Source organism: Crassostrea angulata, chromosome 8 (genome assembly GCF_025612915.1).
Source record: "Crassostrea angulata isolate pt1a10 chromosome 8, ASM2561291v2, whole genome shotgun sequence".
Classification (NCBI taxonomy): domain Eukaryota; kingdom Metazoa; phylum Mollusca; class Bivalvia; order Ostreida; family Ostreidae; genus Magallana; species Magallana angulata.
The window spans coordinates 21,349,378-21,367,700 of record NC_069118.1 but is presented as its reverse complement, the minus strand read 5'-3'; the positions used below and the strand labels follow the sequence as shown (position 1 = coordinate 21,367,700).

At 32.4% G+C, this 18,323-nt stretch overlaps 1 protein-coding gene across 2 annotated transcripts; it reads left to right on the top strand.

Moving 5' to 3' along the window:
- The first annotated feature begins 1,057 nt into the window (after window positions 1–1,057).
- On the top strand, window positions 1,058–17,723 carry LOC128158000 (uncharacterized). Of its 2 annotated transcripts, none has more exons than XM_052820668.1 (11): window positions 1,058–1,247; window positions 3,837–3,891; window positions 4,003–4,152; window positions 5,162–5,289; window positions 5,367–5,511; window positions 6,189–6,314; window positions 7,392–7,574; window positions 7,969–8,105; window positions 8,881–9,016; window positions 16,792–16,879; window positions 16,973–17,723. In XM_052820668.1, the coding sequence occupies exons 2-11, from the start codon at window positions 3,846–3,848 to the stop codon at window positions 17,394–17,396; spliced, it is 1,563 nt and encodes a 520-aa protein (XP_052676628.1). In that variant the 5' UTR covers window positions 1,058–1,247; window positions 3,837–3,845; the 3' UTR covers window positions 17,397–17,723. The 2 variants fall into 2 exon arrangements, with proteins under 2 accessions (XP_052676628.1, XP_052676629.1); XM_052820669.1 differs by having other exon boundaries at window positions 1,065–1,247; window positions 6,201–6,314.
- The last annotated feature ends 600 nt before the right edge of the window (window positions 17,724–18,323 follow it).

The window sequence follows — 18,323 nt, the reverse complement described above, 5'->3', positions numbered from 1 at the left end:
TAAATTCAGTTTAATCAACTAAAGAGCCAACAAACGAGAAGGCAAATTCAGACTTGTTTTTATTTTCTTTGTACAAAATTCCTTTAGAGACGAACATCAGTCATACCGCAAGTAGACTGGAGGCTAATGAAACACCTATTTAATTTGTAAAACATTTGTGTATAACCCGTCCCGATTTTTTTACTTCGGCTTGCGCATGAAGTTTGGTAGTACTAAGGTGAAAGATTGTCAAAATAAAATTCACAACTTTTCAAAAATGGCACATTGCGTTTGGGAACTTTAATTTCGATTCCACCATCAACCTCTTCTATTGATTAATGAGCTCGTACACCAACTGAATCGTCAACGGCGCTGTGCATTCAGTTACGTAACTCATTCCACATTTGAACCCGAGCAAGAATATTTTGATCAATAAAACTATTTGTTTATTTTACAAGTGAATTTTGTTTATACACAGAGGACTTAAAAAGATTTAATGCGTGTTTTTATAATACATATTTACTGAAATGCATGAAAACTTTCTGCACCATTTTCTTACGCGTAGACTCAATTCATGTACGTAAACAAATAGACGGGGTCACGTAACCCCCAGGCACGTAGCATCAGGGGGGGGCCAGGGGGGGCCTGGCCCCCCCCCCCTTTTTCCCGCAGCAACAAATTTTTTAAAATTTACATATAAAAAAATGAATTATAATGGAGTTGCCCCCCCCCCCCCCCCCACTTTTTTGGAAGTTTGTAAAAAATTGATATGAGAATAAGGAAATGAGTAGTCAATTTGAAGTTACCTCCCCCCCCCCCCACGGATTAGGAATTTCATGATTTGAAGTATAGTTGAGTCTACCCCCCCCTCCCCCCCCCCCGCACGGATTAGGATTTTGAAGATTTCTGGAAACTTTAAATTTCCCTTTTTTTTTTCTTTTTTTTTTTGGGCTTGTCAAGATTTTTTGGATGGGTCTGGCCCCCCCACTTTCAAAAACGATGCTACGTGCCTGACCCCGTCTAAAAACAAACACCATCGTATTTAAAATGAAAAATATTCAGCGATATTTTTACACGAAGGAATACATCACAGCTTCTTCGTTCCATTACGAACAGTTTTAAATGGTCATCGAGTCAAGAGTCGAGATTTTATTTTATACGAAAATAGTATACGAAGGAGGAAATCCTCTTGGCTGAATTGACAAGGAAGTATTAAACAGGAAAACAGTGTCTTCTTAAACTAACGATTTTGAAGCGATGTATAACAGGTTTGCTGATATTTTCTTTTATTTAATTTGTATGAAAACTATTTATATAATAGTGTTGTGTTGTGCATGTTATATGCCTAAATAGTAGTCAGGGTTTGATACATGTATCAAACCCTGACTACTATTTAGGCATAAAACATGCACAACACAACATTATTGTTATTATTATGCCGAGTGGTGTATATACTGACGTGCTTTGCTATAAGTAGCTGTAACGTTTGAGTGTTGTTTTGTCTCAAAAAATAATCACCGGAAAAGCTAGCGTTTGTTCTTTCAAATTTATCAATTGATTTCAAATAGATTGATTATTTAATCAACAAGTTGTTGTACAATAAAAAATTAACAAAGGTATATGTTCTTTTCAAGAAACGAGAGACGTTTCACCTAACCGAGATATAACTCGAAATATTTAGCAGACGAAATCTCATTGAATTTTGTTCTTGTACATTCTTTATCAAGCGTCATTTTAAAAAAAAGCGTTTTTGTGATTCTCATGTGAAATTTCTTTCAAAATTGTTTAATCCATTTGTTCAAAAGTTTATCAAAACGTTAACTAATAAAATTATCGTCAACAATGAGGTGTTTTTGGAAAGATTAATAATTTTAATTGCTTGATGTCAATTGTATGTTCCTACGTTTTATATATATATATATATATATATATATATATATATATATATATATATATATATATATATATATATATATATATATATATAAATACTGTCACTAACATCATCGGCTGCTGTAGCGTAACGGTAATGCGTTGGACATCTAGACTTAATGCTTTTAGTGGCAGAAGTTCGAAACCCTATGTATACTCTGCGAAAATAGATGAGTAATGAATTTTTAGCGGCAAACTGACAGACGGCATAATAATACAAAGCAGTGTAACTGTTTAACCCTATCAGTCAAAACCATAGAAACTTATGATACAGTCATTTCATGCATATCTTTTACAATTTTATGCTCTGATATGGTATGCGATTTTAATGATATGCTGTGCGATTTGTATGCTATACTGTGGTTTCATTAATATTCAAGGGTACCAATTTTCGTGGAAAAAGGGAAAATCACACTTTCAAGGATACGTAAATTCGTGGCCAATGACCCTATCAATACAAAATAATAGCAGAAATTGCACTTCAATGAACATTTAATTTCATGGATAAACTTAACAACGAAATCCACGAAAATTGGTATTCAGCGAATATTGATGAAACCACAGTACTTTGAGATTTGTATTTTATGCTATAAGAAATTAAAATAAAATGAAGGGCTTAATGATATGGTACATTTGTATGCTATGCTATGGTATGTTATGATAATTGAACAAAAACGCCTCCATACACTGAAGTGTTCCACACATTTCGAAGTAAAATAATAAAAAAGCCAAAGTTCACCACAAATCTATTATGTGGACATTTATTTTTTTAATTAAACATTTAAAACCGAGTTAAAATAATGTTGTATGCTATGCTATGGTATGATATGACGAATGCGATTCTATGAGATTCTATGACATGGTATGAGATTCAAATGCTATGCTATGAGATTTCAATGCTATGCTATGATATTTAAATGCTATGCTATGCTGTGGTGTATGTTGTAAAAGATATGCGTTAACCGACTGTAATAAAGTAGGAAGATTTAACTGGGGTCAAGATATTTATGTTTTTGTTTAAACGAATCACTTAATAATTTTAATTTACTTCCGTATTTAGAAAAAAATAGTATTATTAATATATGTACATGAAAGATAAATATTATTAACTAGCAACGCTGAGCAACGCAGGGCATCGTTGGTTTCTTGTGAAACACCTTTTTCTAAAAAAAAAAAAAAAAAAAAGCTGTACATCATTATCAGATATCAATCAATAAATATCGTAGGGAAATTATTTTACTACTGACTTAAGAAAATAACATTAAACATTAAATTTTGTATCGGTCTTATAATTTAAATTGAAACATCAAAGGGTTATGCACCCCTCTTAATACGTCATACAGTATGATAATTGAAGGAAGGGCAGCTTATAAAAAGAATGTTGATTATTTGTAACTTGACCTACTTACATGTATACAAGGAGAGGAATAACACATGCATAGCCTGCTTTCCTTTCCAAAAGGTGTTGAATATATTCATTGAAAATATTATTAAATTATAAACATATGAACATCTTTATATCTCGTTTTAATTTTAACTTTATTTATGTTTATGCTCTATCAAATAAATGAAAGTAACGCAGTGACTTTGCTTAAATCAAATACCACCAAATTTAATGAACTTATTTCGGGCAGAAGAAAAAAGGTGATTAATCGTGATATCATAGGCGTATGTGCGTCAAAAAATTGAAATCAGATGCGAGTTTTTCAATATATTAAGTACAGATGATTCATTCTGTTGATTGCTGTTAAATAGTCTTTTATATTTAAGAAGACTTACATCAGAGAAATATAATTTATAAATTCTGATATACAGAGATATATCATCTTTTTAAATAACATATAAAATCTCTACTACTCGTCACACATGTTGAACATCGTACTTTGTTGATTCTTTAAAGATCAGATGCATTTTTTTTTATCTAGGCACAAATCATGAAATCTGGATGCCGGATGTTACACTATCTGATATTTACAACAGGTGAACATGAAATGCTTTACATTACTTGAATTACATTAGTTACAACAGATTAAATTTGCAACAGTTTCTGAAGAAAACATATCATCCCTAATTGTGATTTTTGTTTTCAAGTTATTTCCAAATCAGAACCATATACATGGTTTGAAGCACAAGCAATATGTAGGGAAAAGAATCAGTCTCTGACGTTGAGAAACAATGAATCATCAAGATTTTACTGGACAGGATTTTATAAGAAAATATCACTCTGGATCAAAATCATAGGTATCAGCTCAAGATATTGTTTTTGACATGAGGTATTAATTACATAAACATAAATTTTATGAAAAATTGTCGCTTGCATTTTCAAAAAAAATATTTTTCAAAAAAACTTTTATTACCGTATATCAGGTTTTTTCCGCGTCATGTTTTTTCCGCGATTTAGAACCTGGAACGGTATATAAAAATTTACGCGAATCAAATTTTCACTATTTCAAAGTCATTGTGAAAATATAATTCAAGATTGTTTAAACCTGTGAAATAAGATGGTAAAAGTATCTAAATTGCCGTTCTTTATAATGAAAAATTCGGACAATTAAACCATTTACACGATTTTCTAAATGTTGAATAATTACCGATAATTATTTTCAGAGACGCACACATTCATAGAGAAATAGATCATGTACCGTTACATATACCAGTAGCTCAAGTATAATTAGACATCAGTTTACGCAAGAAAAGAGACCGTTTTAATTATCTTGTCAATGGATCATTAAATAAACTACCAGGCTTACATACCTGTTATCTTTCGCTTGTCCTCCGATCCCGCAATTTCTACTCTAAACTTAGTGAACACAGTTCATTGTACTCTTACATACCTGTTTACCTCATAAGGAAAGAAAGAACTATATTAAAAAAACAAAACTTTGTATCAAATTTACGCTGATATATTTTCTGCGATTTGGAAATCGTCACGAACAAAGCAGAAATTGGATATACGCGGAAAAAACCTGATATACGGTATATAAACATATTTAAAACTCTTAAAAGAATCATGGAATACATTTTTCAAGGTATAAAATGGTTCCGTCTGACTTTAAATAAATTTTAGCCTAGTTTTTCTGAAGATGGATTCAATCTATTATCGGTATTTCTATATAATACAACTGACATAGAAAAACAAACCAATAAAATCCAGCAACTTAGTCACGTACATTGTACATTAAAAATAAAAAAATCCAACCCCCTCCCGAAAAAAAAATTAAAATTAGGCAGCTAACTCTCTTTTTTTAAGGTTGCTACAGTGAAACAGCTATATGTATGCAACATGGTGGGATGGACATTTTTCAATTATCAAAACCTTCTCCACCACTTTGTCAAGAACACTGCTACCAGAAAAGTGTTTCTGTATTTGCCGTGCAAGTATGTAACTTATAGTAAACTACACATAATATACTTGTTCCTCAGAACACAATGTACTATTACCTTCTTTTAACTAGGCACGGAAATGCATTTGCTTATCTAAGAATTTCGATTACACTAAAAACCAACTAGCTGCATCAAGTTGCGTGTATACATGTGACGAAATGAATTTCCTGCCAACAGAATGTGGGGGAGAGTCAGCATTCAACGTCTTCCTAACAGGTTAGATATTGATATGAGGACACTATACGTTACGTTAAGGTTATAATTAGGGTATGTTTTCCTTATGTTAGGCCTGTTTATCTTTTGAATTCATCATTATATACAAACGGAAAAAAATGTTATTAATAATTTGATCTATGGTGCAACTGTTTAAACGCCTTCAAGGAAGAATTTAGTTATATAATATTCAATTCATATCATATTCTATAGTCAGTATTAAGGAAATAAGACTTATGCCTGATGCATAGATGTACGTTATTAATCATTTATTCTTTATTAGGTGACCCCTATTAGTTTGTTATACATTTATTCTCTATCGATTCATCTTATATAATTTAAATAAAAGACATATTTTGATCGACAAAATTTTATTTATTTGCTTGGTTATTCTTTGCTGGCATATCGGTCGAAATTTCTCATAGGGGGCATGTATGTAATTAAAGTTATGTTTAAAGTTTTAACAGATCAAAAGAACACGAAAAATATGTTGTTTACACAATGTTAATAAAAATACGAGTAACACATGCACAGTTCTGTTCTGGTTTCGACTTGCAAAAATAAAGTTTGCCCGATTATTTTATACTTTATTTTCGCCTTTTTTACGGATCATATTTTTCTGCATTGTCTGAATTATCTTTTGATGTGTATATTGTTATTGATCTGTACGAATGTTAAAGTGTGTATTACAGATATTTCGAATTTGAGTGTAACCAGCAGATGTCTTTCTTTAAAATGTGGAGGAACTCCGATGTTTAGGGAGTATCGATGCTCAACATCTCAACGTACAATATGCAGTACATTAGGTAGGAACACAAAATAATTTTTATAAGTGGGTAATATGACCTGAAATATGCATTTGAACTTGACTATTTAGCCTTAAATTAAAACAAAATAGTACAATTAAAGGTCAAAATGATTGTCACCTAAAACATTTAGCAATTGCTTATCATTCTAACACTCATAAGGACGAGTTATTTATAATATGCCTTTATACCTTTTAAACCTACCTTGACATTGGTGAAATATGAATTATAAAACACACATTTATCATTCTAAAAATTTTTGCTAGATAACAATAAAAGTGAAACTAACTGTTGATTTTTTCCCACGAGACAAAATATTTTTGTTGATTCCCTCAGTTATAAAATTTAGTCGCTCGCTGACGCTTTGAGAGAGAGAGAGAGAGAGAGAGAGAGAGAGAGAGAGAGAGAGAGAGAGAGAGAGAGAGAGAGAGAGAGAGAGAGAAAGAGTCAATCGGGTTGATAGAATTAGAATTTAGATGTCCATTTTCTTGAGTATTTTTCCAATATGTTTAATATCATCTATCAAATTTCTTCAATTTGATTTCACTGCAGAACTTTTTCCAAATGTCTAAATCATGTACAATGCCAATTGTTGGCATATCGGTAGGTGCAAAGTCAAAAAAAATAATTAAGCTAGTAACTATTGAACTTTTTTGCCTCACCATTGTATACGATAGATATTGTTTCCTGTTTATTTTGTTTACAAAAAATGCAGTGAGAAAAGTTCATTTTGACATTTACATAACTGTTTTATGTCAGGGTAGCTTTCTTATTTTAAATTCTAATGTAGCTGTTCATTTTTAAATAAAGATGAGATGAAACATTTGTTTTTAATGGCTTACTGACATAATGAAGTAACTCAATTTAGGATATATATTATTAATAATAAATAAGTTGATAGTCTTGACACTTTAAAAGCCAGTAAACAGATCAAACACTACATGTATATTGTGTTTAAGTCTGTGAGGTGATAGGAACATGTAAAACATTTAGGTGTAATTCAACTAAACGACCCTTGCTTTCAAAGAAATTCGATGAGTGTATGTCTGTTTTCTTGCTAATCATTGTCATTTTTAGCTAAAAGGTCGGACTCAGAAACTTGGAAGACAGGTAAGCAATACTGTAAGGACCAAGGAACCTATCCAAAGGGAAACATTAGCCTATCAGACATCAAACGGACTTGTGCAGAAACAAAAGGCATAGGGTCGGCTCCGCATTGGGTTGGAGTAGTTAAAGAAATGTATCAAAAGGAAGACCAAGGTAGTTTTTATAAAAGCATGTGTATTTCTAGACTTATATACGCTAACAATTCCATTAATGAAATGGTGATTAATTAACAAAAAAAGAGAGAATTTCATGAAAAGAGCGAGTATTTGATGTGTGGATATTTTTATTACTTGCAAGGCAGATATTAGTTTTTTGTGAAATAAAAGTTGAGTGACGTTTCATCTAAAAATTATGAAATCTAGGTCGTTGTATCATGTTAGGTCATTGAGGTATCTGAGGCTGGTAGTTGTCATCAAGCTGATGGCATTGCAATGTTTCGTAGCCTAAACTTGACCACAACTTTGAATACTGGAACACAAATTGATAGGTGTTACACGCCATGTACTACTGAGAGATTTGGATCAAATTTTTAAATATTGTTTTTCAGGTCAATTGATCACAACAGCTGAGCAGATATCCATAAAACAATGCATGAAATGTCTTTTTGATGAAAGTTCTCCACTACCTGATTGTCAATATGTATATTGCGATCTCAACTTAACCACTGCTGTTTCTTGTTCAAAGGTACAATGGCATCACTTTCTATTATTTTTTCCTTTATAAAGACCAAGTCATTATTTTAAAAAAATAAAGTATTCACATAACTGAACCTCTTTTTTAGTAAAATTTGTAAGAAAATTATTCATGATTATATATTGACGATGTTATTTTATTTGTATCTTTGTAATATGAAAGCTAAGTAGGTCGTTTTTAATGCTGTATTGGATATCCGACCCGAACTTTGTCAGTGTAATGATCTATATAAATGAAAACATTGCGAAGAATGCGCATATATATTCAATGGTATTTATAAACGATTCAGGTAATTGTATATCTGCGCATGACCACGATTAAGTAATTGAGAGGAACAGCACGAAGTAGAGGAACGACAGCAAGGTTATTTACAAAAGTAATCTATTTTAACTCTCTTTTTTTTACATAAAAAATATTCCTTCATGCCTCTCTTTTCGAAAAAATAACAACTATAGAAAAATCTAGTAATATAGACTACCATTTTGATTCATACCCGATCACAGAATAAAAAAAACAGTCGACTTCTTGTTTACATACTGAAAAGAGCTATTGACACCACGTGATCAGGTTTTAATGAATATTTGAATTGGGGCATTTTCAGACCGGGTTAGCAGTAAAATAAAAAAATATTGGAAATGATATCCAGTACTTTTAAATGCGATTGAATTTGATTGTATGACTAAGTTTAGGTCGGATTTCCATTATTGCAAAACAGCGTTAAAGGGCACTTAGAGCTTTAAATTGTATTTCTTACATTTATAAATAGGAGGATAAGACAACACAACAACCACAAGATATTGATTTCAATTGTTCAGAAATGACAACAAGAATTTTTTCTACCTCAATGGATGGAAACATGGGGAATACTTCTCTTGATTTAAAAAAAATAACCGGAAGCAAAGGTATAACAAAACTAGAGTCGAGCTCGTTGCAAAGCAACGAGTAGGTCTTCCGTCGCAACTTCGTGTCGCGAAAGGATTGTCCATCAGTCTGATTAAAACACCTCCTTCTCCTGACACTTGTCAGAGCCTGACAGACCATGTATTGATAAAAGGTCATCTTTACACGACCATTTCTTCTTACCAATTAGGGCTTTAGAAAATTGATTGAAACTCTTCAAATGGAGACAAGAAAAATTAATTCATGCCATGTTTTCTATGTAACCTTAGATTGAGTATTGCACCACTCATTAAACAAATAAAGGCATATCTTTGCTAGGTAGGTGTTTATTTAGATTGAATGCAAATGTGGAGGTCAAGTGGAGATAGTCTGTTATTGATACAGGTCTATCAAAACCTGGCGAGTGTAAGGAGAAGGGAAATGGTTTTTAATAATACTGGATTATCAAAATGATAATAGTAAGTTCAAGAAATCGAATACGAGACTCAATTTCAAAGTATTATTTTCATACCAGGCAAGTTCCTCGTTTAACTTACTTCAAGTTTAGGATAACTTTAAAAAGAACATCATGTATGTACATGTATATAATTAATTTAATTATAATAAAAGTGTGGATGTGGCGGTGGGGGAAATGACCCAAAAATCAATTTTCTAAGCGTTAACTTAAAGGAAATTTTGGTTGAGAGAAAGGGGGGCATTGCTCCCACTGGACCATCTAAAAGGTACTGTTAGCAAACTCACAAATGATATCCCCGCTAAGAAAAAAAGTCATTACTCACGTCTTTCTCTATTATAGAATAATGGATGGTTCTTTTTCTTTAGTGAGTCAGACAAGGCAGGGTATATTTACAGGTCACAAGTAATCTTTATGTCAAACTCTAGCTTTTACTCATTTCCATTAATACAAGATATGACACATGTTTAATATGACTTTGAACTTGCGCAACTGACCCTGGGTCAAGTTCAGGCACATCATCGGTCATCGGGAATCTTTACATGAAATAGAAACTCCCAATGTTTCTCCTTAATTGCCTTAAGGACAAATCATTACACACCCTCAGGTCATAAGCAATCTTTGTGTGAAGTAAGAAAATCCAAAGTGGACCGTCACTTTTCCTGCCAGTGACCTTTACTTTGTCCAAATGACCTTGGGTTTAGGTCATGACGCTTCGTCATGGAATGAGTAATATTTGTTTGAAGTAAGAACACTTCCAATGTTTCTCCATCAGAAAGATATAGACCGGACACGACGTACGGACGGACAAGGTGATTTTTATTTACCCCTCCCCCCTCAATTTATTTTCGTGGGGTATAAAAATCCTTTTCGTCCGTTTTGTGCGGCACAAAAAAGACCTATATTTTTCAATTTTTTCTATATCACATATAAATATACATGTAAATGTATGATTTGTATGCACATTTGAGTTCTTCTCATCATCGTCGGAGAGGATAAGAAACCCTTGATGTCCAATAAAGCATTTTCATGGGCATTTGTCAATTTGCATCACTAAATAATTTCCAAGCGGTAAGCTTTCAAAGCTTTTGAGATGTTTCATGTAGATATTGAATTTCTATAGATTTAAATTTAAGGCTAGGAAAAACAACACTTTTTTATACAGTAAAAAAATCTAAATTAGCTTTGTACGCGTACACATAAACAAGAAGATGTAGCGAAAGCTATAAAGACTTTATTTTTTCTGTTCTAGACTTTTTCAGAGTTAACAAGCTACAAGTTAACAATCTCCCATTTTGACAAGCTAGATTAAAAATAAAATATTCAGCTAAGATTTAGGTCACTTAATCTGCATTACAACCTCATACTACACAACTTCAATGATTTTTTGGGAGTTGATTTCAATCAACTATCCTATGCAGTTACTCTGGCAAACCGAAAGTGAAACAATGTTTGGACCTATGCACAAATCATCACCGCTGACAAGACTTAGTTCTTGAAAATAATAGAAAAATTCGATGTAATGTATGCCGAAGCATTATTTTTCAAGGAAACTTATCTATAAACACTTTAAAAATAGCCAGATTTTATATAATACGAACAATTTATACATTTTTGTAGTCTCGTGTGTTCCTACGCCAGAGTTTAATATAGTCTCGTTCAACCAAACGCTCGGCTATCTCCGTAAATCTCCGACAAGCAGAGAGACTCTCTTGCTTATGGAAGATAAAGGAGACAGCCGAGCGTCTGGTTGATCGAGAGTTCGATATCAATAGTGCCTGGATCCATACAATTTTTAGAATTGTTTCGATAACTAATACATAGTTTGAAATCTATCTTTAAATATTACACAACATGATTCTTTCTTTCGGAAAATTCATTTAAAAAAAATGAGTAATTCAAATACAGACTAGAAACTAATTGCCATGCAAGATAAGTTGATTTTAAAATAAATGATAATTGATAAAATCAACTCCCGTAAGTACTTCAGTACTTTGATTTTATCAATGTGCATATAACAATAAGTAAAATCCCCAAGAACAAATATCTATCGCAATTAAATGCATACATTTTTGGGAGGCAGAAAAGTCGCTATATTATAGTCTGCAAATCAATTGAACTACTACAATTATTTCAAAGAAATAAGAAACTGTCGACACTTGCAGTACTCTGATGATTTAATGACGATCGACCGACTTTATTGCTTAATGTAGTCGTGTATATCATTACTTCTAATCCTGAGAACAAATTTTATTTAATCTTTGACTTAAAACTGTTAACTTGTAAAACCAGAGACATAAATATATTATTAAGTTATTTATGTCTCTGAATATATATATTTTATTCTGTTCATAACTATAGAAGTTTAGCGTGTTCAACAGGTTAATTTTTTAGCCACATTCTCAGATTACGATATCGCACCTTTAATGTGAGGTTGATTGACATCGAATATTTAGACACTTATTGTTTAACAATTGACCGCTGCAGTGAAAGCATCCTTCCAAATTGTTATTATTAACTCAATCATTTATCAATTGCTTATCTGCAGCCCGGGGGCAATATTCTGAGCTATGTGCGCTGACGCGACACGAGATTTTCGGTCGCACGTGGAGCGGATTGACTTAGCATAGACTGACCGAATAAACACACGGGTGGGAAAGTGACATACATTGAGGAGAAAAATGTACACATGTTAAGTAGTCGCCAAAAATAGGTCTTCGCCACATTTTGAAAAAAAATAAAGCCCTTGCACTGTAATCATGAAACCGATAAAATCTAAACAAATCTTGTTTAAAAACTCATGTGACAATTATAAAAATAATCACTAATCCCTCAATTCTGGACAATTCTTTTATCGTGTCAGCCTCTACCGCCAATCGCAACTTCTCGGGCCTTTCCGGCAAGCTCGAAAAAACACTTCGAATGTATTACCTATGCGTCCATGACAACCCCCTTGTTATAAAACTTGATATAATTACAACACATTTTATGATCTGTTGAGATGTGAGCTATACTTCATTAAAGGTATCAATATACACTAAAATATAACACAGAAACGACATACAATAGGCACGTAGCATCGTTTTTGAAAGTGGGGGGGGGGGGGGGCAGACTCATCCAAAAATCTTGAAAAGCAAAAAAAAAATTTTTTAAAGTTTCCCAAAATCTTCAAAATCCTAATCCCGGGGGGGGGGGGGGGGGGGGGGGGCCTGGCATAGTATATAACTTCCTCATTTCCTTATTTTCATATCAATTCTTTACATACTCCATGCTAATTCATTTCTTTATATGTTAATTAAAAAAAAATTAGTTGGTGCGAGAAAAAGTGGGGGACTTCTTGCCGATACTTATTTTAATGGGAAGCGACTCCATTTTGTATAAAATTCTAACATCCGGTGATGTTAATACATTCGATGTGTTTTCCAAACTTGCCGGAAAGGCCAGAGAAGTTGCAATTGCCTCTACCGCATGTGTTAATTTGATGTTTGATTTTTTTTATCCTGCCTTGAACGCTTGGGGACTGTTTTATTTACTAAATTCGGCGAAATAATGCTTCCAATTTTGAGCGCTCTCTCTCTCTCTCTCTCTCTCTCTCTCTCTCTCTCATTTTATGTGCAACCTTATGAAGACGTCAACTACTTTCTACGATAGCTATAAAACTTCTCAGCAGTATTTAGCGGAAATATTCGTGGGTAAATAAAAAAAATCTTAAATTGAAACACAAGTCAATCTTACATGTACCGGTCAAAATCTCGAATAAACAAATAGTTGGAATCGTACAAAATATCAATAAACATGCACGTGTGATAAAGTACATGTAGAAGAACACGAAGCTACCGCGGATCACTTGTCCACTCGCGCGGGATCTCCTTGACTATGTTCTAGGGGTGATCATCATTTTAAGGTTTAATCTTTGTGGTTCCGTTGTTTATCTATAACATCATCAGTACATGTATAGTTTTTAGAACATTTTAGAATTACAAATTCACTATTAATTCATGTCTGATGATGTTTCTGATTTGGAATAATATCGCTTTTATCAATTATTAGAGGGGCTTTTCAATTCACATTCTAATGTTTAATTAAATAAATTGAAGGTGAACAAACTTTAAGAACATAAAATTGAAACAGTTCGTGTATATATATCTTGTTATTAGGTAGTGCAGCCGCGACCGATTTCCTCGGCCGCGGATGAGGGATCGGATAACTTACGTAAAGGTAAAACACACATAGAGAGCTCAGAACCCAGGAAGATTTACAATGTTTGCAGTATGATGACTAAACTCTAATAAATATAAGTTTAATCCCACAGTTGATCTATCTGTCTGATACTGCTTCAGTTCGAGAATGGCATTGCTTTTATGAATAAACAGTACGATTTCTTATTGACACTCTATCGTTTAATTCAAATTAAGAAGAGTAGGCTTTAATGTCATTGTGTACGATTCTTGTGTTTGCGGCTAAATAAAATCACATAGGACAGACGCGATTCTTGTGTATTAGATAACCGCTGACCGCTAGGTAGTCCAGCCGCGACCTTGGCGATCGAATTTCTCGGCCGCGGGCGAGATGGGTTATGTAATGACGCACACAACTAAGAATTTAGGTCGATTTGAAATGCTTGCAGTAAAATGACTCAAATCTATTTCATGGAAGTTATTTTTTTTTTAAATCTAGTTTATGTATCTCACTAGATAAGAAAAAGAACGTTTATATTTTCTCCTTTTTGATTTTCTTAACTGTTGTCCACTATTGGACCTAAACAGAGGTGACTCCAAAAAAAAGCTGTAAGAAAAACATGTACACGTATACTTTTTAGACACTTTTTCAAATGAATCAAAGCATCCCGTATATGCTGGTACACTTTCAGCTGTTAATTTATGTACGTTATGCGCACGAAGACGATTCGCTTACTTGCCAAATGAATACAGGTACATGTTAACAAGACAAGCTTTTTACACTCATATTACGCATTACCGGTACGAAATAATTTTGTAACGACATTGATAACACAATAATGAACAACTTTTCTATCGACAGCTATAGCGAAATATTAACCATATTTGAGTTATAAAGCGAAGACTTTTAAGGCCTCTAGACCCCTAATTTAAGGGGCCAGCCCTTTTTCAATGATGTCAAGTGAAAGCCCTTGATATTTTGCACATATTTTGTTCTATATGTGTTTAGAGAAAATTTTAAACTAAAGAGCTACATAACAAAAACACTACCAAAAATCAGCATTTTTTGAAACAAAAATTCAAATAAACTTTTGGAAACTTTAATTTGGGAAAATTGTAAAAACAAAACTCGGAGGACAACGTTCAAACTCTCTATTTTTAAGATTTGTGACTTTGTAACACATGCTGAGAGCGGTTTCAGAGCCTTTGCGTGCACAAGAATGCCTATATTTTTGGGAAAAAGGGGAATACCTCGGTACCGGAAGTGTCCATTTCATCGATTTTCCTTAGATATTGGGAAATAGTAACTACCAATAAGCTCTGAAAATTTGAACTTTATAGGACAACAAACAAGCAAGATATTTGAGTTTTAAAAAACGTCTAGAAGAAAAAAAAGAATAAAAAGAATTACCAACAGAATCAGTACAAGGTCTTCAGTTGAAAACGGAAGACCTTAATTAGCTTATTACACCGGATGTTTTGATTCACCAATTCTTAATAATATAAGCCTTGTACATATATCATTTTCATTTAATCAGGTGGCACCATTCTTTGGCTAATAATTTTTATATTGTTTATCTCCATTAAAAGAATTCGATCGTTATAAGATGCAAATGCTTCAAATGTTATCAATAGTATATGATATCAATTATAACATTTTTAATATGCAAATATCAAACGTATAACTACTTCTTGCTGAACAACCTAAATACCTTAAAATTCATTATTCTAAGTTTCTTGAATTATATACGTTAAATAAATAAAGTAATATGATGTTAATCAACGTAAACAATTGAAACAGGGCTTTTTGTAAGAATAATGTTAATGTCAAATGCTTTTTCTCAATAATTGTAATAGAAATATTCAGTTCGATTCGTGGTTACGCAATAGCTAATTAAGAATATAACTGAGATTGAAGGTGATTTGGTTCGTGTGCAATCCTTACAGAATACGGTTAATTTCGATCCTTTTTTAATATTTAATAACTCATCGAACAATTTTCTCATAGATTGAAGATATTTTTCCAAACACCGTGTCGAGAAATGGCACTTTAATACATTGTGACGTAGATATACGTAAAATATGAAAAATATATCATTTATAAAACATGTATATGTACGTCCAGGAAAGCATACGGTGTTTAAATACTCCGATTTGTTAAAAAAAAAACGACACTGTAAGTATTACCTGAGCAAAACTTATAAGTATTCACCCTGATAAATACAATAATATCAAAATTACAAAATGAAAAACGAGAATTTTTCAACTGATATGTCTTCACATCAATAACACAGATAACATTAGAAGATATCGACTAAACTCAATTACCTATGGCAAAACATCAATGATAATTTTCTTGCACGTGTTTGTTAGATTGAAACATTTTTGTGATTGATATTAGTTTTTAGTGATAGTTTTCAAAGAAAACACTTTAAATTGCCAGAGCCGTTTGACTAATGCTGACTGCATTGCTCTTACGACAGATTGTACTTACTTTTAATTTGCTATTTTGTTGTCCTCGACATTGTTTGATTGAGACTCGTTCCAATATTACACAGTAGTTAACACTAACATGATCTATATGTGTATATAACTTCCTTTTCGTCGATTACCTACAATAATTCATAAGCTCTGGGTTAAATCCACGCAAACCGATATTGTATGTTATACGAGGGTCAATACAAAAATACGAAGATAATGTTGTTTATTTATGGTTTGTTTAATATCAACAATATCAACAAAGTCGTTTAACACAAATTATTTTTATATTTAGTTTTTTTATAATCTTGAATGTGGAATTCATGGGACAGTAAGTAAACCTTTGCCAAGAAATATTTAATATATTTGTTAGTCTCAAATTCTCTGGTACTTAATTTTTAACGGAATTCTCAGCTCTTCCTAATTGTTACTACCAATCTGACTTGTAATAACAAAGTATTTGTGTCCGCAAAGTAAATCTTATGCGTGTATTTATGGCATTTAGTTCCAACTTAATTTGTGATACATAAATGTGGTTTTAAAAATATGTATCTATAATGGATATCAACATAAAACGTGCACACATTTTTAGAAAACTTTATTCTATCAGAGTAAAATTCCTAGCTGATTATTGTTTAATAACTTTATCTTTCTGAATTATTTTCAGAAAGTGCTATTATAATAGTCCCCGTTGTTATCGTCATATTACTGCTGGCCTTGTTAGCTTGTGCGATCCTGCTGTACATGCATGTCAGGTAGTGTACTCTCGTTCTATTTAGATCTGATTTAAAACACGTCCTCATACAATCATGTACAACCATATTTATAGTACCTTCTTCTTTTTTTAGAAAAAGGAAAAATATGCAAGAAACTGACAAAACACGAGGAAGAAGCACCTTAACTATTGGGTCTACAAAATACTCAAACGTACAAAATAATTCCGACCAAAATGTAGTTGTCCTTCAGCAGTCCAACCATTCATATGAACTGGCAGGTCATATATCTGTTGCGTCTGAAAGTCCTTACACCGAGGCAGAGGTTGGCACCTATGATCTCCTTGGAAACAAAGAGGCTAGAAAAGCACATGCTGAGGATATATATAACCAAACATCGTGCAATGAGTTGTCAGACCTGTCTGATTATGACGTAGCAAATCACAAACGTTTGAATGCGGAAGACAATACGTACGATCATTCTGGTGTTAGAGATAATTCATACGGCCATTTTGATTTGACTCAGATCAAGGAAACTGTTTATTCTGAGTTGTCCTAATAGAGATTATAAACATTCAAATAATGTTCATTAAAAGGGGTGTTTAGAAACAGTCTGGAAAGGTGTTTTTGGAATTTATTTTCTCAAATTGTACTTTTAAACAAGAGATATGTATGCATCCGTATATTTCTATTACTGTTTCATTTATATGGTATTCCATACTAGCATAAATATATTAAATGACAATTTAAAATCAAATGCATTTTCATTAATATTTAATGTTAACTTTGTTTCTAATGTTTCTACTATGTTGCAAAACCTACAGATCTGGCGTACCTCCAGATCCGGTGATGCAAAGGATTTTTAAAGATAGTGAATCAAATTGTTTCTTGACTTTTGAATTCCTAAATCATAAGACAAGTATTCTTCCTGATACCTATATTATGTAACATCATTTGAAAGAGGAAGTGAATGATTAAAGGACACCCGCTACGTTTTTCAGTTTTAGATAACTTATCTAAATATGTTACTTATTCTTGATTTGCATTCATGCCTACAAATCAAGGGTGCATTACCGGGCTATATTTGGAGTTACAGTATTTGAAATTTTGCCTTTTGCATAAAAATGCAATTGATTGCTTAATAATTTAATTCTGGTTGTAATGCGCTTTCTGATTGGCTAAAAAATTATTTTATATCGTATAAAGAATGTTGCCTATGTCATAGTAAGACTAACGTCAAAAATGTATCAATACGCCTGACGTTACGTTTGAATTTTGTACAATTTTACGTCGTTTTAAAGGTCAAATGACCGTTTTTTATCTTCAACGGAGAGTAAAAAAAATTAAATTATAAGCAATGAATTCAATATTTATTAGTTTTATACGATATAAAATGGTTTGAAACAGTTTACGCTTTTTTTTAAACCGCTTCGCGGTTTATAAAGCGTAATCTGCCCCAAACCATTTTATATCGTATAAAACTAAT